General features: G+C 35.4%; 2 protein-coding genes across 3 annotated transcripts in view; both read left to right on the top strand.

Annotated features, from left to right (window-relative positions):
* The window catches only part of LOC129870088 (kinesin-like protein KIN-7K, chloroplastic), a 52,635-nt gene extending 37,163 nt beyond the window's left edge, over positions 1–15,472 (top strand). For both annotated transcript variants that reach the window (XM_055944677.1, XM_055944678.1), the window contains exon 24: positions 14,540–15,472. In XM_055944677.1, the coding sequence (XP_055800652.1) occupies positions 14,540–15,133 (594 nt within the window). In that variant the 3' untranslated portion in view covers positions 15,134–15,472. The remainder of the gene's footprint in view (positions 1–14,539) is intronic.
* Positions 15,473–23,506: 8,034 nt separating this feature from the next.
* LOC129869704 (uncharacterized) lies at positions 23,507–24,028 on the top strand. The gene is made up of 2 exons (XM_055944345.1): positions 23,507–23,568; positions 23,695–24,028. The coding sequence occupies exons 1-2, from the start codon at positions 23,507–23,509 to the stop codon at positions 24,026–24,028; spliced, it is 396 nt and encodes a 131-aa protein (XP_055800320.1).
* Positions 24,029–25,595: the final 1,567 nt, after the last annotated feature.

The following is a 25,595-nucleotide window of genomic DNA, read 5'->3' as shown; positions in this document are numbered from 1 at the left end:
TCTGCCACAAGTATATATCCTATGGAATGGCTTATTCTTGCGATATATTCATATTCAATAAGTCTCTCATCTTTAATAGTAATGCGAACTAAGTGCTCTAGTTGATGATTGTGTTGTTTCATTCTCTACTTAAGATGGAGCTCCAATACTGTGTAAGTTAAAGTGAGTTTTTTGATGTTTTGAATAAGTACTCCAATATTTGGCTTAGAACATTTTTTCAGACAAGATGAGAAGGAGAGATTATCTGGTTGGTTTAGAACATTTCATTTTTGGGAAACATACGAAATAGATAGTTTCTGAAATTAGAGGGATGGATTGTAGTAGATCAGATTTAGAGCCCTCAAGTTGTCTTCAGAAAATGTTTCTTTCAATAACCTACTCTTTTAATAAGTGTAATCCCAAAAAGAGTGACATGATCTATGTGCATGTTCAAAAAAAGTTATATTTTAAAAGTAGAAAAGCTCTTAGGCACAGTTTTCAAGGGGAGGGGAATCTTTTTTCTCCGGTGATCTCTGGTTTATTTCCGGCGTCCTTCTACAATTTGTTTATGAATTATCTCTTAATGATTAATCTATAAACTGGTGTAGTTTCATGGGGAAAAACAGAATCTGCTTTGTAGTAGGTTTAAGTCTTACGTCTTACCAGACTAGCAGCCAGAGCTGAAGTTTGGTATGAATGGGTTGAAAGAAGTAGAGATTTGATGCACAGAACAACCTATAGCAGGAAATCATGGAATAGATGATTTTTGTGTTACGAGAGGCATCGAAAGATTCCAAGACTCATACGAGAAGGTGGTAATTACCCAAGCAACAGACAAACTTCTTGTGCTCGAGAAAACACATGTTTGGAAGATTTATAAGCATTGTTACAGTGCAAGGAGGGAATAGATCCGTCATTATTATTCCAGAAATTACATTTTATGCAGGGTGGGGGAGACATTGGATTTTAGATTGATAACTTCATCAATGAATATAAAGGACCATTTATTACAAATATTCCTTGGCAAGCAGATCCTAAGTCTCCTTATGGAGACTCAGTTAGGGCCAGCAAATGGCAGACTAAGGAGGCGTCCAGACCCACAAATGAATAGGAAGCGAGGCGAGGGTCCTTCATTAAAGGGGGGAATGAATCTCATATCAACATGTCATTTCCGGAGGTGCCGCAATCATTGTAATGGACTGTTAGGCAGGTGTGTTATGGGGAATTTCAATGTAAATTTGAAGAACCAACAGAAGTGGGCTGTGAGCACTTGGAGGAATGCTTTTGGAATTAACAGAAATGAAATGGGTGGTTGCACCTTATTTGAGTTCCCAAACAAACACATGGCAGAACACATCCTACAGGGAGAATGGGGTTGGAAGCATCTGAAGATCCATTTGGAATGATGATTGCTGACTGCTGGATGCTGCGACCGTGGGAAAACCTCAACATGAGTAAGAGTAATGGGTCTTCCTCTCCATCTTTGGACAGAAAATATTCATGCCGTCAGGGCCTAGCTCAAGTGGCAAAGGGTGGAGGAATAGTGGCTTAGGTCACAGGTTCAAGCCCACACCATGCAAAGCGAAGCCTGGTATTTAAGTGGAGAAGGGTGGAGGGGCGGGCCCATTATCCACGAGTTTAGAAGGCTATGGTTGGTCCAAAGGGCGGGCCATAGACAGATTTCTCGGATATCAAAAAATATTCAAAGCCATTGGGAACCTCTGTGGAGGTTGGTTGGAAATAGAGAAGGGAACATCATTAAAGAATCACTTGAATGGGCTAAGATGAGAATCAAAGTAGATGGGGGTGAAGTTCTGAAAGAGGTTAAGGTTGATGATAATGGTCTTACCTTTATTAATCCCATTTGGTGCGAATCGTAGACCATGATGGTCGCCAGAGAGGATGGTTTGGTTCTGTATAAGAACCAATGTGCAAAGAAACCCTGCATAGAGAGGGATATTGTATATAGTTGTGGATTATGAACAAGCATCCTTTTTAAGTTACACTGCTAGCAAGGACCAAGAGACACGTGTACCTGAGGGAGGGGTGGGGCACACAATTTAAAAATATAGGGCCATTCTTGGGTCAGCAAGAAGCCACATTTGAACGAACAAAAGAACTAGCTTTTAAAGCAGGCCTAGTTTTATCTACGGAGGCCCAACTCATTTGTTGAAAATATATCTCAGTATATCTCTAAAATAAAATAGATAGCTGCATTATCTCTAAAATAAAATAGATAGGTGCATTATCCTAAAATATTTGCAGTAAATCTATCAGTAGCTAACTTTTAGGATTTCAAATTATTATTTTGTTAAGTGAATTTAGGAGTTAGTTTCCTACTTTTTTGTGATTTCATTTTAGGAGTTATTATTTTCATTAGCATATTTTTCTATTTTTAAGTTAGGATTGCAGCTATAAATGTATGTCTCTGAATTGTTAATAAAACAATTTCCTTTGTCATCATTGCAGTATTTTCTCTCTAAGACTTTCTATGTTGTTCACTAATTTCTTTGCTATAAACCCATAATTGGTATCTAGAGCCATTTTCTTGAGGAACCTGTGTGTGAGATGAAATCTGAAAATAGCTTTTCCTAGATAGCTCCTCGCGTCTTTGATGGTGAAAATTATCATTTATGGGCAGTAAGAATGGAGACTTATCTTGAGGTTTTAGATCTTTAGTAGGCTGTGGAAGAGGATTATGATGTTCTTCCATTGACCAATAATCCCATGGTAACCCAAATTAAAGCCATAAGGAAAAGACAATTAGAAAATCAGAAAATCAAAGGCCAAATCTACGTTGTTTGTTGGTGTGTCTGCAATAATTTTCATGAGTTACGACTCTCAAATCAGCAAAAGAAATTTGGCATTATCCGAAGGAAGAATACACATGAGATAAAAATACAAGGCATGAAGGTGTTGAATTTACTAAGGGAATTCGAGTTGCAAAAGATAAAGGCATCCGAGATCGTCAAAGAGTACTCAGCCAACTTCATGAATTGTTAACAAAGTAAGATTGCTTGGTAATAAATTTAAAGATTCAAGAATTGTTGAAAAAATTCTTGTTACAGTGACGGGAAGATATGAAGTATCCATAACTACATTGAAAAACACAAAATATTTGTTGGCAGAATTGTTAAATACATTGCAGGCACAAGAACAAAGGAGGCTTATAAGGCAAGATGGTATAGTTGACGGAGCCTTGACAACCAACTACAGGACTCAAAGCAACGGTAATAATTAAATAAAAAATTTACCCACTTTGTTAGCACTATGTTAGAAAAAATCATCTTCATTTTAATGTTGGAATATGCTAGATGCCTAGTGCAAGATCTGCAACCAACTTGGTTATGAAGATGTGATTTGCAAAATCAAATCTCCAAACTATAAAGCAGGTACCCAAGTCACCGATGAAGAAGAAATAGACCACTTATTTGTGGAAACATATTTTTCAACCAAAAAATCTGATTTTGGGATGATTAGCGTCGGGCTCTTACCCATTTTCATCAGCAATGTCATATGGTTAAATACAATAATGCGTCTTTTATATCCCCCATCGACAAAAGAAAGGAGCAATTTTAGAACCATCAACCTCATGGGAATTGTTTACAAGATCATTGCTAAAGTCTTAGCTGAGAGATGAGAGGCAGTCATTGGGAAGTTAGTATCAGGGGATTATAGTGCTTTCCTTAAAAGCAATAGTCTAAAAAGTGTGTATCCTGATATCCTATGTGGAGGAAGACAAGACTTTGAGAGCGAACTCAACTTGATTATTCCCACAAGCTATTGGGGTTCAAATAACTAAGTATACATGTACTAAAAAGGAAAGGAAATCAATACAAATCAATACCGAATTAAAATAGGAGTAAATTTGTCACGCATCGGGAGGGTAACCTAGGTGTGGCTGGCACTCAAAGACCATTGTTGGTCCTCAATTGAACCACTTAGTCCAATCACACATTCATTCAATCACATTCTATCAGCGGAAGACTCAACTCATTAAGAATACTACTCATAAATGAGGTCAAGGACCAACAATCCTTCTAGTCAATCGAATCAACAAGACTAGCATGAATGAAACTAGCCAATAATAAAACCAATTGACAACATCAACAATCTAGTCTATGACAATCTAGTCTATGAAGCCTCTCTCAAATGTCTAAATGGTGTTAATGACAGGTTCATGACTATCTTAAATTAAATGACGAAATCTAAACTCAAGCTAGAATGATAAATGTGGTATCCTACAGATGTAGGGAGGACTCATCAAATAGCTGGATGTGAATAGATCCTCAACGATGTGCCTGTTGACGATCCCTAGTACCTATCATGCAACGATGCAGGCCCAAATGGACGTCACTACATGGAATGTACGAGTATGTAATATAGCAGAATGAAACATGCATCAAGGTATAATCAAACCAGCTCATAGATCTCAAATCAGAAAGGTGAACAACTCAATCAAGATGTCCTAAGTCGAAATAAGAATAAAATTTAGACAAAGACCAATCATATACAATCCAATCTAATCCAATCCAATCAGAGTACTATTGGGACCTATGTGGGAGTTTCACTCATCCGACAACCACCACTTATGAGCCAGTGATAGTACAACAAGTCGACGTTGTTGCCATGTCCGTCTATTACCTTGCCAGCGTAAGAACGAATCAACTAATCATGGATCTAAAACCAATCAAGTCCTGTCATGTCAGGACAATAATTTAGGAAGCATCCGACTTAACGGTTCAATCATCTCCTATGTTTGGCGACCTAGTTATTGGGTTCGAGTTATTACTTACTCTTACCCAATTCGGTGCTTGATACTTCTCCCAAGACTCAAAGCTCATAAGACAATCAATCCAAATCAATGTCTCAAATGGTCTCTTTCAGTTTATCAATTCTATCAAATCAACCCTTTCAACCAATCAATTTCCAAATCATTCCCCATCAATTATTTAAGAGAAATTTAGACAATCATTTATGACAACATTCAGTTGAGACCAATTACTTGGGTTCAATTATGAAAATATAAATGACTATCAAGCTTATCAACACTATCATCCTACTCACATCACAATAACATTCGTACATTCACAAATTCAAGGCTCTAGACTCAATTCTTAAGCATATGCATTCAATATCCATCAATATGCTATTCGGGTTCATGAAGTAATTAGTTCAAGTAATTAATTCGTAGAAAAGAATGAATTTATCAACAATTAGTAAAACATGTTAACTTTAAGAAAGAACCTTTTCAAGAAACACATTCACAGGGACTCAATCCATTCACAATCAATCTATCACAATCATAGGCACATGGATGAACAAGTCCATGTTTTAGTTCAGCCTTACATACCTGGGATTCGCCGAACAATCGAACTTGAAAGGGTGGAAGTGCACGCTTGAACCCTTGCTGTCTTCTCCTCTCCAATTTTTTCTCTCAGTTAAACCAAGTGTTACTGAGGGTTTTTGACGTTTAGGATACTGTTAAGGGGCTTAATTTAGTCCTAAAACGTCAGGGTTTTAGTTTGGAGTTTGGGAAGGGTGGTAAAGGACCAATCTACCCTTCGTTAAAACCTGAAATTGGTCATCTACGAGTAGTCATTATGACTCGTAGAAACTTTGACGGATCGTCAATCCTATTCGTGGAACTGGGCTGAAAAGGTTGTGGTCTACGACTCAGGTCTACAAGTCGTAAACCACTCGACGAGTCGTAGACTCGACTCGCCCTGCAGGTCGTTGAAAATCAGAGAAAATAGAGTCTTTGAACTTTCCATACGAGTCGTAACTCGTAAGCTCTTTGACGAGTCGTCAAATCCACTCGTAGAAGTGACATTGAAGTTTTGGAATTTTGGCTAAGTGTCCATTGTTTTATGAGTCGTAGAGGTCCATCGTAGGGAAGGTTCTCAGGATCTGGAATTTACCAAGTGTTGGGGAGGTGTACGAGTCGTCCCTAGGACTCGTAAAATAGTCTATGAATCGTAGAGGACACTCGTGGTCCTTAGAGTCATTTCTTTTCCTCAATATTTCTCACAGTGATCGAGCCTAGTTTAAGTTAGGATAACACAGGGTGTTACAAAATCAAGCTACCTACTATGTTTTAGCATATGTTATAGAATATTCCTAGGATCCTAATATTCCCTCAAACTGGTGTATACAAATTATATGTACCAAGCTTGTTACATATATAACTTGTTATGGGATTGGCTAGGGGCTTGGTGAATATGTCTATAAGTTGATCACTTGAACGAACAAACGAACTTTGTGACAATGTCTCTTGAGAGTACTTTTTCTCTGACATAATGACAATCAATCTCTATATGTTTGGTCCTCTCGTGAAATACTTGATTCGATGCAAATGTGAAGTGCAACTTCATTAGCACTCACAAGTTCCATTCCTTTAGTATCTCCAAATTTTAACTCATTCAATAGTTGCTTGATCCATTTGAGTTCACATGTTGCCACTACCATAGCCTGATATTTTGCTTCTACACTTGATCTAGCATCTACATGTTGTTTCTTACTTTTCCAAGACACCAAATTTCCCCCAACTAGAACATAATCGTCTGTCTGAGAGTGACCCGTCAGAGGTGATCTAAATATCCAATAGTTTTCTCATGTTCTCGGGCTTTGTAAAGTAGTCCTTTCCCTTGAGCAGATTTTATCTATCCAAGAATTCGAATAACTGCATTCCTATGACTGTCACAAGGAGAATTCAAGAACTGGCTTACAACACTAATCGGGAAGGTAATATCAGGTTGAGTCATTGTTAGATAATTTAACTTTCCTACCAGCCTTCTATATCTTCTTGGATCGTTATGAGGCTCCCCCTAACCCGGTAAGAGCTTAGCATTTGAATCCATTGGATAATCAATAGGCCTACAACCTGTCATCCCTGTCTCTTCAAGAATATCAAGTGCATACTTCCTTTGTGAAATGACAATTCCTGATTTGGATTGAGCAACCTCAATGTCCAAAAATTATCTCAATCAATAAAGACCCTTAGTCTGAAAGTGCTGGAAAAGGATTGAGCAACCTTAATGCCCAAAAAGTATCTCAACCAACCAAGATCCTTAGTCTGAAAGTGCTGGAAAATGTGATGTCTCAATTTGGTAATTCCTTATCATCATTGCATGTGATAACTATGTCATCAACATACACTACCAAATACATGCACAAACTTGGAGCAAAGTGACAATAGAGCACTTAATGATCAGCTTCACTTCGTGCCATGCCAAACTCTTGAATAGCCATGGTAAACTTCCCAAACCATGCTCGAGGAGACTTCTTCAGGCCGTAGAGTGCTTGTCGTAGTTTGCACACCATGTTACTAGACTCCCCTCGAGCAACAAAATTAGATAGTTGCTCCATATATATCTCATCCTTGGGATCTCCATGAAGAAAGACATTTTTAATATCCATCTGCTAGAGAGGCCAATAACGAACAACCACCATGGATAAAAAGAGACGGATTGAAGCAATCTTGGCCACAGGAAAGAAGGTATCACCATAATCAACAACAACAACAACATACCCAGTGTAGTCCGACACAGTGAGGTTTAGGGAGGGTAGAGTGTACGTAAATCTTACCTCTACCTCAAAGGTGAGGAAGAGACTATTTTTGATAGACCCTTGACTTAAGGCAAAAAAAAGTCTAGGAAAAGACATAATGAAAGTACAATATACAATAGATAGTAACTAAACAACATATAGGAACATAATAGTACTACAACAAAATACTACTACAAACAAACTACACGAAATAATATTCATAGAAATCGACGAACAAGAAACTACAAGAGTTCCAACAACTACTAATAAGTGCAACAAGATAAAACACTCCTCCACACTTTCCTGTCTAAGATATTACCATGGTCAAGACCAAAAATTTGTGTATAACCCTTGGCCACTAGTTGAGCTTTTAGGCAATCAATTTGTCCATCAGGGCCACATACCCAACTACAACCAAATGTAGATTGTAGATTCCTCTGGAGGTAGAGGAACAAGCTCCCAAGTACCACTAGAGTGGAAGGCAAACATCTCCTCAATCATAGCTTGTTGCCAGCCTAGATAAGAAAGAGCTTCACTTATAGTCTTAGGAATAGACACAAATGATAGTGTGATACAAAGGTAGAGTGGGCTGTTGACAAACGATGATAGCTCAAACAAGTATAGATAGGATGAGAGTTACGAGTAGAGTGATTATCTTTTCGAGTGGCAATGGAAGGACTGTGTAGACAAGTCCTCAACATGCAAGGATTTTGGTGGCGGGCGTGGATCATTTTGGCGCGGACGATGATGATAGGTTAATAGTGGTGGAGGTACAGAGGAGGAGGATGGAGTTATAGTAGATGGCATGGAATGATAAACTATGGTAGGATTCCTAAAAGATGGAACCGGTAGAACCTCATAAATGCCTAATTGTTCAGCAAGAGAGGATGGAAAGTAGGTTTGACCATTCAAAAAGTAACATTAGAGGACATAAGGTATCGCTGAAGGTCTGGTGATAAGCATGGATATCTAGTAGGTCTGACCATTCAAAAAGTAACATTAGAGGACATAAGGTATCGTTGGAGGTCTGGTGATAAGCATGGATATCCCTTTTGTAACCTTGAATAATCGATAAATACACATATAAGAGCACCAGGAGCGACCTCATTTCCTAGAGTGAGTATATGGACAAAGTATGTGCGCCCAAATATGCATGGTGGAAGAGGGAATAAGGTGGACTAGGGAAACAAAACAGAGTGTAGTACTTGATTTTGAATAGCAGAGGAAAGCGTACTATTAATCAGATAACAAGAGGTGAGCATTGCGTCCCCCCAAAAAGGCCTATGGAACATTTGCTTGTTTGAGTAGTCTTAACAATATGCTAGTTTTTCTCTTTGCAACCCCATTGTGTTGTGTAGTGTAAGGACAAGATATCTGATGAAGAATTCCATGGGAAGACATAAATTGTTTAAATTGAGATGATAAATATTCATGTGCATTATCACTACAAAAAGTGCGAATAGAAACACCTAGCCGATTTTTTATTTCAGCACAAAAAGTTTTAAATATGAAAAATAATTCAGAATAATCTTTCATTAAGAACATCCAAGAGCACCTTGATTAATCATCAATGAAAGTACTAAAATGCCTAAAACCCAATGTAGAACTAACTCTACTAGCACCAAATATCATAATGAACTAAATGAAAAAGAGACTCTGCACAATTATTAGGACTACGTGGAAAAGTAGCTCGGGTGTTCTTCCCAATCTAACATAGATAATTTGGACAAGCTAGGTACCATTTTTTGATGTATGGATAAACTAGGGTGTCCCATTTGTCTATGGATTAAATCTGGAGAGTGGGAGACTGAACAAACTGTATTGGATCTATTAGAATTGAGATAATAAAGTACATCCAACTCATGCCCTTCCAATCATACTTCTCGTACTGAGGTCATGTATAAGAAAGAAGTCACTAAAGAATGAGACGAAACAATTTAAAGCCTTAGCCAAACGACATATTGACAGGAAGCTAAAGGGACATCCGGGGACAAAAAGAATATTATTTAGAGTTGAGGAAGGTAGGAGATTGGCTTGACAGACTCTGGTTGCCATGGTTTGAGAACCATTAGCTAAATAACAGTGGGAAGGAATTGTGAGTAAGTAATTTTAGACAATGAAAATTTGTTACCAAAAATGTTGTCACAAAGCACCTGAGTCCATGACCTAAGGGCCAAGTATGGTGGACTCTGAGATACAAGCAACAAGATTACCAATTTGGGCAATGGAAGCTATTTATGAAGATGTCTGCTTACTTGCTTGACATTGAAGAAAGTCACTGTATCCTCAGACTAAGAGAACAATTGACTGGTTGGATTACCAGTGGATTCAATTTGAGCAACATGAGCATTCTTTGGTTTACCACGGGGAGAGTAGCACACATTACGGGTATGGTGCAATTTGTTACAGTATCCAGATCTTGGTCGTCGTTTCTCCTATCGGCCTCCATGTCGATTTGTTGTCTGAAATGCTAGAACAAAAGAATCTGTAGGTGGTACCGGATGACTAGATGACATAGGTGGAACAACTAGTTGTAAAAATCGAGCGAATATGTCATCCACAATAGGAACAATAGAGCTAGCCAAAATTTGATCTCACACAAAGAGAAGAGTAGATGGAAGTCCAGCAAATGTAACAACTAGAAACATCTTCTGACGCTGCTTCAATTGCTTTTGAACACTTAGTGGCGGGCATTAACTCATTGAATTCTTAGTGGCGGGCATTAACTCATTGAATTCTTCCATAACCGCCTGAATTTGTCCAAGATAAGTAGACATATCCGAGTCCTACTTTTTAAGGTTAGTCAACCGAGAAATCACATTATAATAGTGAGATATGACATTTGTGTATAGCGCACAAGCCTTTCCCCAAACTAAGAAACAAGTTTGGAATGGTTGGAAAAATGGCATCAACTTCGAATCAATAGATTTCCATAACAGAGTACACAATTGAGCAATCTATCTTCTCTCATTCGCCCCTATCTTTTTCAGTAATATCCTTAGCCTGTGTAACCAAGGATTGTGATCCTGAACACCTTGTCCCTTCCACCATAACTTAACAGAAGAGGACCAAGATAAATAGTTCGCACTACTTGTCAAAGCATCTGTGGTGATACCATGGTTTGGGTTGCTGGAGCCCACAAATTTAGTGCAAGAGCATATTGGATCTAAGAGGCATGAAAATAGATCTACTAGTGTCCAAATATAAGGTAAATTCCAAAAAAAATGCTGAAGAATAGATCTGGAAAACTGAAAAATTCTTGCTGTCTTGTCGGAAAAGGTTACAGTTTAAAAAGGAATCTGCCAGAAAAGTGTCCGGCCACATGCGAGGATTCCAATCATAATGGTGGTGTTGGTATATGCACAATACCCCGCCTTCGGAGAGTGTTGGAAGTCGGTTCTTGATTTTTCTTTGTGTCAGTCATTGGAATGCGGTTATTTGCATTCTTCAATACATAAAATCTGTTCCAGGGGAAGGTCTAGTTTACGAAGACGAAGGACATGAGAAATTGTTATGTTGGCGGAATTGCAGAACAGTGGAGGTTTTGCTGGGTTATGCTTGGCAATTTTGTTCTTTTATTTTATTCTTGTTTTCTAACTAAAGATAGCTTTGATACCATGTGAGAAGACGAGTTTGAGAGAAAACTTAGCTTGATTATTGCCACAAGTTACTGGGGCTTAATTAGCTAAGTATACATATCCTAAAAAGGAAAGAAAATCAATACAAATCAATACTTAATTAACATAGGAATAAATTTAGGAGTAAATCAAGCTACCTACTATATTTACACATATGCTATAGAGTATTCCTAGGATTCTAACACTATGCAAACTCGATGTGGAGAAAGGTTTTGACAAACTCAATTGGTCTTATCTATCACAATGCTGAGGAGTATGGGGTTTGGAGATAGGTGGATTAGGTGGATTAAATTCAGTGTTACTACTGTAAAATTTCAGTTTTAGTTAATAGATCCCCAGTTGGTTTCTTGTCCCGTCAAAAAGGGATTAGACAGGGGGATCCTCTCTCTTCATTCTTACTTATCCTAGCTAAGAGTGTCAAATGGACGGGTTGAGTTGAAATTGGAGATATTAAAATGGGTTGAAATAGAAATCAAGTTGGGTCATGACCTGCCCAAATTTTCTTTGGGCTCAAATGGTTGGGCTCCAATGGACTAAAAATCGGATTGGGTTATAACCCTCCCAATTTGACTCTCTTAATCTCAATAATTTTAACATATTGTTATTTACCTTTTATAACTACAATTTGAATTTCAACTCAAGAAAATTAAAAACAAAAGCTACAAATGGAAAGATAAATCCTAGAAGATATAAAATAGATAGTAATTCATACTTACAATATGAGAACATACATTATACCAATGCAAATAAAGAGCCTTAAAACGGGTTGTAATTGGAGACTAGATTGGGCTCAATTGAAGATTCTTTTAAAATGGGTTAAGACCTGAGTGAAAATGGGTTAAGACCTGAGTGAGTTTAGATTGATCCAATTCAAATTATCTTGAGGCCAACCCATAAAATTTTGTGCGGGTTACCTATATTAGGGAACATTTTGACACACTTAATTCCAGTCATGGAGGGTCTTAGGTCTCCACATGGATGGCTCCTGACTTTCAAAAGAATAATGCAAGATTGAGAGATGGAAAGACTGACCAGTTTCTTTGGCACACTAGACCAGTGCAACGGACTGCAGCTGCATGAAGGGAAAGACTCGTTAAGATAGAACAATCACAGTAAAGGGCTCGTTACTGTAAATTCTGCCTACAAAAACATTAATCAGTTGGGCTCACAGATCAGATTTTTTCCTTGGAAACTAATATGGAAAGTCAAAATTCCATACTAAGTGGCTATCTTTACTTGGTTGGTTGTGAAAGAATCTTCCTTACTCATGCGAGTATCTCACGAAAAGGGGAAACCAACTGTGCTCAAGATGCTTTTTATGTGGACAAAATGTAGAGGCAATTAGCCATCTGTACCTTCATTGTAAAGTGGTCTGTCAGTTATGGGACCTGTTTATCAAGTTCAGAAATATAAGATGGACTATGCCACGAAGAACATCAGACGTGCTTGGAATACAGAGGGTGATGGCAACACAACACAAACAAAAACAGATGAAGAATTGTGCCTACAGTAATATGGTGGACAGTTTGGAAAGGAAAAAATTCGAGGTGTTTTAAGGACAATAGTAGTTCTATGCAAAGGATTAAAATGAATTGCATTCTTAGTTTTTGTTATTGTTGCAACTCAGAGTATATAAATGATCCAGTTTCTATTTTAGACATCCTTGGTTCCTTATAAGGATGATATAGGACTTAGTGCTAGTCTACTGTTTCTCTTTTGGTTGTGGATTCACTGATAAATATTTTTGGCTACCAACACTTCTGTGTTGATGATTTATTTACAGATAGTTACCTTGAAAAAAAATAGTGACATGATCTGATACAGCTTAGATCACTGAGTTTCCGTTCATAACTCTGGGAAGCTTTTCTTTTGATCTCCAACTGAGTAACTTGGTGTAGAGGTAGAGCTCCTCCATCTCTGTGATTTCATGCAACATTTGGTTGTGTTGTTATCCTCATTGGTAATTTCAATGGGAATGTAGGAACATCAGTCTTTAATGAAACTTGTAAGTTGTTCTCAGTGTTCTCCTGTTTTTATGTGTGTGTGAGAGAGAGAAACTTAACATGTTCACTTCTTAAATGGACCATGGTAATAAATAAGTATCAATCTTACACAATACAGTGTGAACTTCATTCTCCAAAAAAAGAAGAGATGCTTACTTACCACTCTCAAGACCCCACTTGTGGGATTACAGTGTGTTTGTTGTTGTTACCACTCTTTCATTTTAAAAAAGTACTTACCAAACAATAGTTTAGATTCCGATTCACTTTGAACGAGAGATTACCTCATTTCTGCATACATAAAATTTACCCAAATTTGAAATTATCCCGTACATGCATAATTTGGTAAAACAATACATTATAATTTCAACCTAATCTCTCTTTTATCTTTGGAAAAAAAATTCTTTATCAATATCCTGAGTCTTTCGTACACATATCTCCATAATAGAAAGTGGTAATAGGTTGGATTCATTTAAAAAATTGAGAATCCACTCATGAGACAAGAAACCAATTCCCGCATAAGGCACTAATAAATTTTTAATGTTTAATTAGATCGGGAATCATTCAAATTAAAAACAAAGCTCGTTGCTTTATCTTTTCGTGTAATTTTTATTAAGTCGCAACCCTACCCATTTATTCATTTAACCCAACATTATTTTGTTTCGTCCAAGAATTCTAACGTGGTTTTTATACCCATCTAGGAACAATGAATATTCTCATAACTTTCCGTTGATACGACATGCTATTCTTATCATTCACTCTCTTTCAGGATAAGTTGAGATAGCAACCCGAAGAAAATATCGAAAAAGTTGTGTAGATCCAATCCGGGAAAAAAGAAATAAAGAGATTAGACAAACCAGACAACCAAAACCCATTGAAGAAAGAAATCTAACAAAATACATTCATATTTTCTAGTTAATTTAAAACATAAAATAAAACTAAACAAATCCACTTCATTTATCACAATGAATTATATTTGTTCAATTCCAGTGTTATCAATATAAAGTTTGAATATAGAAAAAAAATAGAATGAAATAAACAAAAACAAATTCAATTGAAAACGATAAAAATATTTTAAAAAAGGACTTGTGTTGGATTGGCACTACAAACATGACATTGTTTTTTGTAAAGGTAAAAGCCAAAAGATATGAACACTTCACTGGTGAGGCATTGTCCTTTTATGGCACTTGGAGACGATTACCGATTTTATGTCTATGCATACATGTTTGTATTACACACAAAATGTTCAAAATACTTAAGGTACCGACAAGTACCCCATACATATGAAGTTGTTGTTAACATTCTTGTGTTATGAATCCACTATCCTCGTCCACAACAATATGTCAACTGAATTGTTGCTTTTGCTCCTGTTAGGCAAGAGAGATTGAAGAACTCCACAAGAAAGTGACGGAACTGGTTGAGGCGAAGGAGCAACTGGAGCTCCGGAACCAGAAATTGGCAGAAGAGAGTACATATGCCAAAGGGCTAGCGTCTGCAGCAGCGGTTGAATTAAAGGCACTTTCTGAAGAAGTTGCAAAGCTAATGAATCATAATGAGAAATTAGCTGCTGAGCTAGCCACCCAGAAGAGTACCTCTACCCAGCGTAAGCCAAGTGTTGCCATGCGAAATGGAAGAAGAGATGCTAATCTCAGACGAAATGAGCAAAATGTGTTGAGTGCAGATATGAAAAGAGAACTGGCTTTGAGCCACGAAAGGGAGCTTTCATATGAAGCTGCTCTTGTGGAAAGGGATCAGAAAGAGGCTGAATTACAGAGGAAGGTTGAAGAATCCAAACAAAGAGAAGCCTATCTCGAAAACGAACTGGCAAATATGTGGGTTCTCATTGCAAAATTAAAGAAGTCTCAGGGAGTTGAATCTGATCCTTCTGAATCAACCATATCAGAAAGCCGAAGAATTGATGGTTTTGAGGTTTGGGATAGTGTTGTGCAGTCTAGAGGACGTCAGTGAGGGATGTTTGTTCTTAGAAGCAAGAGTGAGTTGTGATTGTCTGTATGATAGTTTAGTGGGATTGTTGCAGATTAGGAGGGCCATTCTGTTTATTCTGTTTTTTCCGCTTAAGCCACTGTAAGTAAATTAGTCGTGAGGGGCTCTCTGCATTGTTCTGTGCATGTTGAACTTGCTGCTTTTGTACAGAGGTTGATGTTTGCAATTTTTAAGGCTGGAATGTTGAATGATAGGCATGCAGTTTGAGCACTAATTCTGAGAAATTGGTTTGCTACCCTTTACCAGTTGTCTCTACAAGTCAATAAGTATTGTATAGAAAGAAAATTCCTTTTTCCTCGTTGAGTTGGACGTTTCACTTTTGAGTCTTACCAAATTGCTGTCACTTGAACAAAATAGAGTTTTGCTACTGATTATGTCAAAGAACAACAACACAACAACAACATGCCCAGTATAATCCCACCATGTGGGGTCTGGGGAGGGTAAAGTGTACGCAGACCTAACCCCCACCTTGAAAGGTAGGGCGACTATTTCCAAAAGACCATCGGCTTAAGAGAGAAGAACAAGAGAGGAAAAACAAGGAAAATAAGACATAGGTCAGTAGAGCCAAGCATATCGAAAACAATATAAAAATATGAATAATGAGAGCGAGAAAGTCAGGATAGGAAAGACCGGAAAAAATGGAGCATTAACTACTATAGATTATGTCAAAGAAATTGATTGAAAATATACCCAACGAAAGCATTACAGAATGATCGTTTATTTGAATAATAGACAACATATACCAACATACTAGAATATAATTCAAGAAATCTTTCTAAAAAATGTGTAACAAATGTCCTCCAAGAAGTTGGTTTTCAGTTTCATGATTTTATATAGTGAAGAATAATAGTTGAGAATTCTTTCGATGCTTGGGCGGGGAGGTACGTAATGTGCGAAAAAGTGGTGTTCTTTCTAGGTTGGAAGACCCACTATTTTATACACATTTTTAGCCTTGAAAACCTAGACAAAAATTGAGTTTGATTTTTTTTTTTCACCAGGAAATGAGATTTTGAGTTCTAATAAAATAGGGGTCCAAAAGAGATTGTGAAATTAATTATGGTAAATTTCAGAAATGCCAAACTTATTAAGCTTAATAATTTTCTATAGATATAGTTTCCTTAATTACTCTTCATAGTTATATTTATGTTTTCCATAGTTATTAACATTTGTATATCTCTCTACATTACAAAAATTGAGCTTTCCCGTTTGTATATTTCGTTGCATTATACAAATTGGGCTTCAAAGAGATTGTATATATTTACTTTCAGATTTGTATATTCGCTATATATTCGTTTCTAGATTTGTATATTCACTTTAAGATTTATATATTTTCTTTAGAGATCTGTATATTAACTTTCAAATTTGTATATGAGCAACATATTTGTATAATAGTAAATTTCATTAAACTATAGTCAATTCGTGTAATTAATTGAACTATATCCTTATCGCATAATTATAGTAATAATATTTGCCGATCCACGTAATTTTTTCAATTAATTATTGAGGCTTCTTATTATAAATCAGAAATATGATTAAATTTCGTAGTTGCACTCTTATATATATATATAAATGTTTATTTAAACACTTATTGATTTTTCATGTTAAAATTGCAGGTACTAATTAATAAATTAAATTACTGATGAATTTGATTCATTCATGAATCACTTTTAGAGTATGATTAACTTATAGGGTTTGACAAACTTGTCACGACTCAAGCCTAGGGGCCTAGACGTGACATGGTGAATGAGGAACTCGAACGTACCTCAAAAAAGTCTCTTAGCATTCTTTTAACCTTTCATAGGTAATGACAATAAATAAAAAAACAGAAATCATAATAGTAAATCTTCAACTTACATATGTCCAACAATATCTCTAACTTTTAGATTTAACGGGGCTAAGACGAGTTCATAGCTCACCCTCAATCTTAATAGAAAGAAATGTCATAGTAAGTGTCTAAAGATCTTAACATATAATAAGCTAGAAAGATAAATGAGTACTGCTCTCGGAACATGGGAACTCACCAAAAGTAGTCTTCAAACGAAATTTCAAGTAGCCACGTGGAGGAGAACGAGGAGGAGCATTGGTCCCTACATGGTGATATCATGTAAGAAAGAAAGTATGCGTTAGTATTTTGAATGTACTAAGTATGTAAGCATGCATGAACATTGAGGGAACATTAAAACATTTATGTAATATGAAAAATAATGCAATGCATGCATAATCAATCATGTAGATATCCTTTAAAATATTCATTTTGTGGAAAGATGACCATAACCGACATTTAAGACCATGCGAGCTATTACATGGAATCCAACATAACCCCCTACGTTGGCCGGGGAGACTACTTGCCGGGTAGAACTCCGCCAACTTCATTCATTTCTTTAACTTTAACTTTAAGGTCTATTTGTGGATTCATTAGCCTAAATCTACAAGGGTTCCTATGTTGGCACATAGTTAATAAGACAAAGGTTTTCTACTAGGATTCCCTTATCGAATTTCACCTCAATGACCCATTCGGTGCTAAGTCAATTCCGCGGAATAGTTTAATACTTCAAAATAGTCATAGCATATAGCTTGAGAATTCAAAATATCATATTCGGTAGAATAACTCATTAAAACCTTTGGTAATTCAAATATACAAGAATTGTCCTTATTGCATAAAAAATCCATCATTCATATCATTTCATCATTCATTCATTTCATAAGACTCCCTTTTGATTCTAGATATTGCTTTCATAAACATTCATTTGGAGTCAAAGCTTTCAAGTGAAACTTCATTGAAAACATAGTAAAACTAGGTGGGTTCAAATCACTTCAACTTTTAAACATGAATGTAAATGAAATTATACATAAATACTTTGAATCCATCAATTAAAAATCATGTTTTAAATAACCCATCATGAATTTCAAGAACCTTTAAAGAGCTAAATAGAGAAAATACTTGTAAACCATCAATTCATACATATGAAATCATTTTGCATCAAAATAGATCAATAAGCATTACTTTAACCATGATTCATGCTATTAAGTAGAAATAAGAATTACCCATAAGAAAATCTTACTTGAAATCAAAAGATTTAATTGAAAGAGTTTTGAATTACATGGGTGGAAGAACCGATGGATAAACACCCACATAACTTAGAGTAAAACTTAAAGAAAATAAACACAATTTATCATATAATTAAAATACTTTAGGCATGAGAGTAAAAGGAATACTCTCATTGAAGCCTTACATACACTAATATAAGATAGGTAATTAAACTTCAAATACTTAATAATCTATGCATTTGGAATCATGATATAAAAACCCATAAAGTTTCATACTTGAATTAAATAGAAGACTTTGATAATTCATTTGTGCTTCATGGATGAAAGGATCCATGAATCAATACCCACATACCTTAGAGTAAAGCTTAAAGAAAATAAACATAATTTATCATATAATAAAAATACTTTAGACATGAGAGTGGAAGGAATACTCTCATTGAAGCCTTACATACCTGAAATCCGACGTTTTACTCAGAATCGAAAGACTTAATGAACACTCTTGAGTTCTAGTCTTTTCTCCTCGCCGGAACATTTTGTGTACTATCCGGCGTATATGAATCACCAGAATAGTATTTCTACACTACTAAGAACTAAAACTATATTTTGAGAATGAGTAAAGAAGTGTATAGAGAGAAGAATTTCTTGAGAAAGCTTGATGAACAAAATGATGAAATAAGGTGAGTATTTATAGGTGTGAAGGAGGGACCTAACAATAATTAAATAATTATAAAGAAAAATCTGAAAATTTAATGAAAGTTTGTGATGTCATGGATGATGTGAAATGGAGGACTATTGATGTCATGGGTGATGTCACATGGATCTAGATCTTTCCATGGTTGGTGAGATGAACCTTCTTGTAACAGAATACCCTTTTTTGGAGTTGTGTTTGAAAAATATAACTTCCTAATTAGGATTTGGTGTCTACATATGAATTGTTGATCTAGAAGTCTACTTTTATATCATTCAAGAATCAACTGATTTGGAGCATCCTACAGTGAGATATGAATTTTCTTCTACAAATACTCAATTTCGTCACAGCACAATGTCTTGCAAATATTAATTTATTTGACCTACTTATCCTCTGAATCTTAAGATATGGTCCACGAAAGTTATAGGTAATGATGTTGGGGTTATTCGTAAATTTTAATCACCTAATTTGGACCAACCTATGAAACGTTATGCCCAAAATACAGAAGATGTATCATTTTCGTCCAGAATTGGAACTCCATATACAACGTTTTTAGGGGATGTTACAATATTGAAAGCTTTCCAAAAGACATTATCAATTTCTATATCGAAATATGGATTCTATCAACTTAGTGTTTTATCAATATATATTATTATCATCCAATCTACTTGACATATTGATCCACCTACGAATTCTTACCTTTTAATAAGTAAAAATAATAACTAACATATGCAACTCGTAATAATTATAACAAGATTGAGAAAATAAGAATGTTTAATAGTCTAGAAGATATATATTTCTGAGTCAGCTCGAAATATTTATTTTTACTACATAAAAAATGCACTAGCACAGAAGTTAGATTTTTATCTTTCTCGTTATCAAGATAAATTACCATTAATTTCATGCTACAATCATTTTAACGATTTGTCCAAATTTCATCTTAAATTGTGAACTATACTTTCAACTTTCAAGAATCGATAGTATAATTTTGTGTATAAGTTCAATCTCTACACACCAAATAATATAATTATCTATTTAATGTAACATTTTATTGATTGACTATAAATAGATAATTTCTTCATAAATAATACTATAACTAAACATATGGTTAATTATATATTCTAACAATCTCCCATGTAAATTCATAACCATAAGTATACAACTCTAAGGGGTCGTTTGACAGGATGTATTAGAAAATACCATGATATTAGTAATATAAGGGTGATAAATATATGAATAAGTATGAATAAAGATAGAACGGTTTCCTTAATAAATCAAATCAAACAACACATTAGAAATAATTTGTCATGCATCGAGTGTACACCTTGGACGTGGTCTACTCGAAATCACTACTGACTCCAAGCAAACTCTTGGCCTGGCATGCTATAAGATTAAACACTAAATTATGCAAAAATTGAGAAATAATAGTTATGGGTTGAACTTCTGAAAATGAATTAGTCTCTATAATCAATACTGAAGACAGCAGAAACAATGTCAATACTGAAATTGCTAGTTTATAATAAAGTCTATTGTCTGAACTAAATAAGTCTATCAAGACAAGTCCTTGGGCTACTTGTAAACAAAAACAATCTAGGAACTATACTGTAAATTAATTAACCATAGCTATGTCCTTTGGAAGTAAAGAGGACTTACCATAAGTGCAAATAGCTTAGTGGAATGTCTGATCGCAGGATTAAGTCTAAGCGTCAAAATCTACATGATAAAATGATGTAGTGCAAAGAAGCGTCAATACATTGAATGTATTGATATTTAAGGCAAGGACTGAATAAATATACATCATAATTAAAAGAGAATAAATCTGAGCATCAACAATATAATTACAATAACTCAATGAAGAGAGTCAAGGCTGAGACATGTGAAATAATCATTTAAAATTATCAATAAGCTAATAACATAAAATAAGATCTTAATTGTAAAGTTGAAACAATTACTAAAACTAGATATCTAAAATAACATCATAACTGGCATTTGCATAAAAGATCATAATCAATACTTAAGTAAAGAATACAAGTTTTCTATTTGGGGAGTTTATTATAGCCGGCATACACCATGTGAGCTCATGATATCCAACCTATGGAGCAATTCGAAAAGCTGCTACTGTGGACTCAAAACTAAGCCTCTTAGACTATAGAGGAGTCATCTAAACTAGCAGTACGATCCTACCCTATGGTGGAACATAGTTTTGGGGTGTGGGTTAATTGTTCTACTAAGCCTAATGCTCAAATTATGTATTCTAAAATTATGTTTCGACGTTCATGAACATAGAGTTTTCCTTTCAAAACGACTTTAGTACGGTGAAAATCAATTTTAAATGTAATTTTACTTAAAAATTACTAAGTTAGGTTTTCAAGATTCCTTAAAGCAGTCACAAAACATAAACTATAATTTGAAGATATTGAATTGGAAATTTGGGGACTAAACACCTACTTTATTTCCAAGTAATATAAGACTTTGAAAATCATGGACGTGGAAATGAACAAAGTTTTCCACATTGAATCTTTAAATACCTGAAAGAAGACAAGAACTTTAAATGAAGTTACAAGGCTTAGCTTTTGAGAGACAATCTGTGTCTCAATATTTTTGGTAGAATGAATGAAATAATGGTCGATGTAATCTAATTATATTATGCTATAAGAGACTTAAAATCATACAAGAAAAGGACCAAATTACCCTTATATAATGAAGTAGGAGAAAATTTCACACAAGAGAAGGGAGGTTCACATCGTGCCCTCATCACACGAGGCTACTGGAGTTTAGTGACAAATGCAGTGTGGGTCTCAATGAGGGATACCATAAATGCGGTGCATATCCACTTCTTACGTTAAAAACTCCTATTTAAGTACCGGAACCTATTCCAAATAGAATACAACCATTTTAAAGGCCAAATGACTTAATTGCAAGCTCAAAAGGAATGTTAGGTTACACAAAGCATGAAATAAATTTGGGAGGTGTGTCACAATCCGAGACTAACCCCTAATCACAACACGATGTTTAGAGCCACAAATGTCCCAAGATAACCTCATGGCATGAAATGAGACTAAGATTTATAAAACAACATAAGAGTCTAATTGGAATGCGAAATATATCATGAAGTCTAAAAGAGCGTCTAATATAATGAAAGACAAAATATGAACAATACATGAGCAAAATCTAATCTGACTGTCTAAAAATCCTCTACTAACATATGGGTTTCTGGGACAAACCCCTAGCTAACTCTAAAATCTAAATCTGAAATAGAGATATTATAATGAAAAGATAGCATTGTCCTTGGAACATGAGGACTCACCGCTAGGCACTAGCTGATTTGAGGTAACACTAATCGCGCACTGGATGGGGAGCATAAGAACTTATAATATAGCACAATATAGGCAGAAATATGCAATTAGTACTTTGAATGTATTGAGTATGAAGAATATCTATAAATAAACATGATATTTGAATATGCTAAGTCTATAAAGCATGCTGATGCAATGATCGAGTAAATAAAATGATAATTAAATAACTAAACTCAAATACTTGATCATTCAATAATTGAAATATGAATGATGGTGGGAGATACTAAAAATGAAATAAACCATATGAGCTACTACATGGAGTTCATTTTACTTCTCCCACACTGAAAATAGGGTGTCCAATACTTGCCAAGGTAAAGGGTCTGAAGTTGAGCTAATGTGGATCCACTAAGCTAATGTCTATTTGAGACAAATCTTATGGTGGCACATAGTTCTGAGAATTAAGGATTTCTACTAAAGGTCTACTGATGCTGATAAAAAATCTTCATTCCTTAATCTTCTCGGTGCTAAGTATTACTTCCATGCAAAACATGCGATAAACTAAAGGCAGTAATAATCTGATATTACTAACTTAAACAGATAATCTGATAAATATATTGAGTAGCTCATAAATCATGGTAACTAATCATATATTGAAAGATACTTTAACTGAAAGCATCTAAATAAAAAAAATCTAATAATTTGAAATATGCTTCTAAAATTACATAATTCTAGATCATGAAATTACTTGTATACTTATGGGTTCATGATAATACCATTGAAAGCAAGAAATTATAACTGAATTCATGCAATTAAACATCACACTTGAAGAAGAATTGAAGTTCAATAAGAACCCATTAAAATCATAGAAACCCTACATTTGGAGAATTCATAAAGCTTGAAAATCTAAGGTTTATTTGGGACTCACTAGGGGAAGGGATACCCATTGATGAAATCCCACATACCTAGAGTAGAAACCTATGAAGATTTAACAAAAGATGTCTTTTTAAGTCTTGTTTTTAATATTGGTGACTTTGACTTGGTCAAATGATATTAAATGAAAAGTAGACTTGATTAGAGTAATTAAAAAAATTTAGGGGGGGGGGGGTATATTAATATTTTACATTTTTTGAAAAGTCTTCCCTCCCCTTTTAAATTTCAAATTTTAAAATGTACCTCTTCATTATCTTTTTAATCTTCCTTTCTCTCCTCATCCTTCTCCTTTTTATGGTCTTTGTTGCCACCGTCATCGCCTCTGACGTTCATCAATTTTTATTGTGCGTCCTTACTTTTACAACTTTTCACAATATGTTAGCAATATGTTGCAACAAATTGCATGTTGCAAATAGATTAGCAATATGTTGCAACAGGTGATGACATATGTTGCAACAAATAGGACACCTGCTGCAATATATGACTTACCTGACTTTAGTAGTTTCGAGGTGAAGAAGAGGATGGTTATTACAATAAAAATGTGTTGATTTTGGTGGTAAAAGAAGAGGTGAAGGTGATGGTTGTTGTGGCAGCGACAGTGGAGGAGAAGGAGGTGGAACAATTAGTGGTGGAGGAGAAAGTGGTGGTCGTGGAAGACGAAGAGATGGTGGTGATGGAGTAAGAAGAGGAAGAATTTGTAGAGATGGTGGTTTTTATGTCGGCAACAATGAAAGAGAAGGAGATGGCAACGGTGGTGGTGGAGGAGGAAGTGGTGGTGGTAGAAGACAAGAAGGTGGTGTTAATAGAGGAAGAAGAGGAGAAATTGATGATAGTAAAGGTGGTGGCAACGGCTGTGACGGAGGCAGAAGGGAAATAATAGTGGCAGCAGAAGGGTAGGGTGGGAAGGGATAGGGATGAGATGGTAAAGATACGACTTTTGTGTAAATAATAGAACTTGAAGGTTTGAACATTAGTATCATTAGGACTTATCTTAATATTATCACCTACTACTCAATAATTAAGACTTGAGTCATTTTTTCTTAATTTTAAAATACTTTTGTCACCCTTAATTAAAATTTCCTAGAAACCTTGGCTTGATTGTTGGATTGGAAGCTTGAAGTTTGGAACCCTAGTTCTTGCTTGAGAGAAGGATTGATAGAGAAGAAATCTAGTTTGGGTGAGTTAGGAGTGAATGAGGAAATTAGGCTGATAAGAATCCATTAATCCCACTTAGAATATCCAAAATGATGTAGTATAGGGATTAAAAGAATGTGAAAAGATTGAAAAGCTCCTGATTAAAATCTATCGAACAACTTCTACGAGGGCCTTCTACGAATGATAGTTCATTTTACGGACTGTAGAACCTTGTTCGTTGAAAACAGAGGGAAATTTTAGATCTTTGAACATTGGGTTTACAATACTTGACAACGGTCCATAAACCAATCTACGACTCGTACTGGCTGATCGTAAAAGTTAGGCTTGATTTCTATGTTTCGGAACTTTAATTCCACGATACCAATCTATGGTCCGTAGACTATCCTATAAGCCATAAAAGGTGTTTGTGGAATTCAAAGATTTTTTAAGATTCTGAAGTTTCAGAACTTGGTTCTATAAGACCATCTACGGTCTTAAAACCATCCACGATTTGTAATTCTTCTAGTCCTATTCAAGTTAAAATTTTCAAGTTTTTGAACCTTGGTCTATGATCAAGTCTACGACCCGTAAACCTTTCTATAGTTCATAAACTTGACTCGTAAGCTTTGGACCTATTTTTATTATTTCTGAAGTTGATCTACGGTCCGTAGTTTCTTTTACGATCCATAGATTACTCCTAAAAGCCAAATTTCTGCAGACTTCAACAATTTGTGAACTTCTTTTGGTCTGATCTGAGCTAGAAACTTTCAAAGTGTTACAATATCTCCCCCTTGGTAATATTTATCCTCGAATGGAGTCTGACAAGGCTGAAAATAGTAGAAAAAATACTCGCAACCCAATATTGAAAAGATAAACATGAAAACTGATGGAGTGACTAACTCCGAACTAAAATATGAAGGCTGAGCTTATTTCATGAACATGCATGCATACTGAAATGTGAGAATACTTGATAGACATGAATTTGATGGGAGTACTATGGAGGAACTATTACCTCACTTTGGAACTGAATTGGAAGGAAAAAGATTTTCATACCCCGAAACTACACCCTAGGCATTATCAAAACTAGAAAATCGTTGCTGGTTCTAAGCATACCCTTGGCCTAGATGACTACTTAGCGGAAGACTAAACTCAATAGCTAAAGCATTTAAATGGGGTGAGAATTTCAAATACTTAAATGTAAACTCATGCAAGTCTGAATAAATATAATAAAAATAAAAGTTCAAAACATACTCCGAAAGGTTTAGACAATCTCAACTCTATCTACGAAACCTCTATAACTATGAATAAGTATCGAAACAAGACCATGGCT

This window comes from Solanum dulcamara, chromosome 10 (genome assembly GCF_947179165.1).
Source record: "Solanum dulcamara chromosome 10, daSolDulc1.2, whole genome shotgun sequence".
Taxonomy (NCBI): Eukaryota; Viridiplantae; Streptophyta; class Magnoliopsida; order Solanales; family Solanaceae; genus Solanum; species Solanum dulcamara.
This window is presented reverse-complemented; position numbering and strand designations above follow the sequence as displayed.

Excerpts from the sequence above, each read along its gene's own strand:
- LOC129869704 (XM_055944345.1), top strand. The coding sequence starts at position 23,507 with ATGTTAGCAATATGTTGCAACAAATTGCATGTTGCAAATAGATTAGCA. Across the intron at positions 23,569-23,694 it reads TTAGCAATATGTTGCAACAG|AAGAGGTGAAGGTGATGGTT; the intron begins GTGATGACATAT and ends TGGTGGTAAAAG.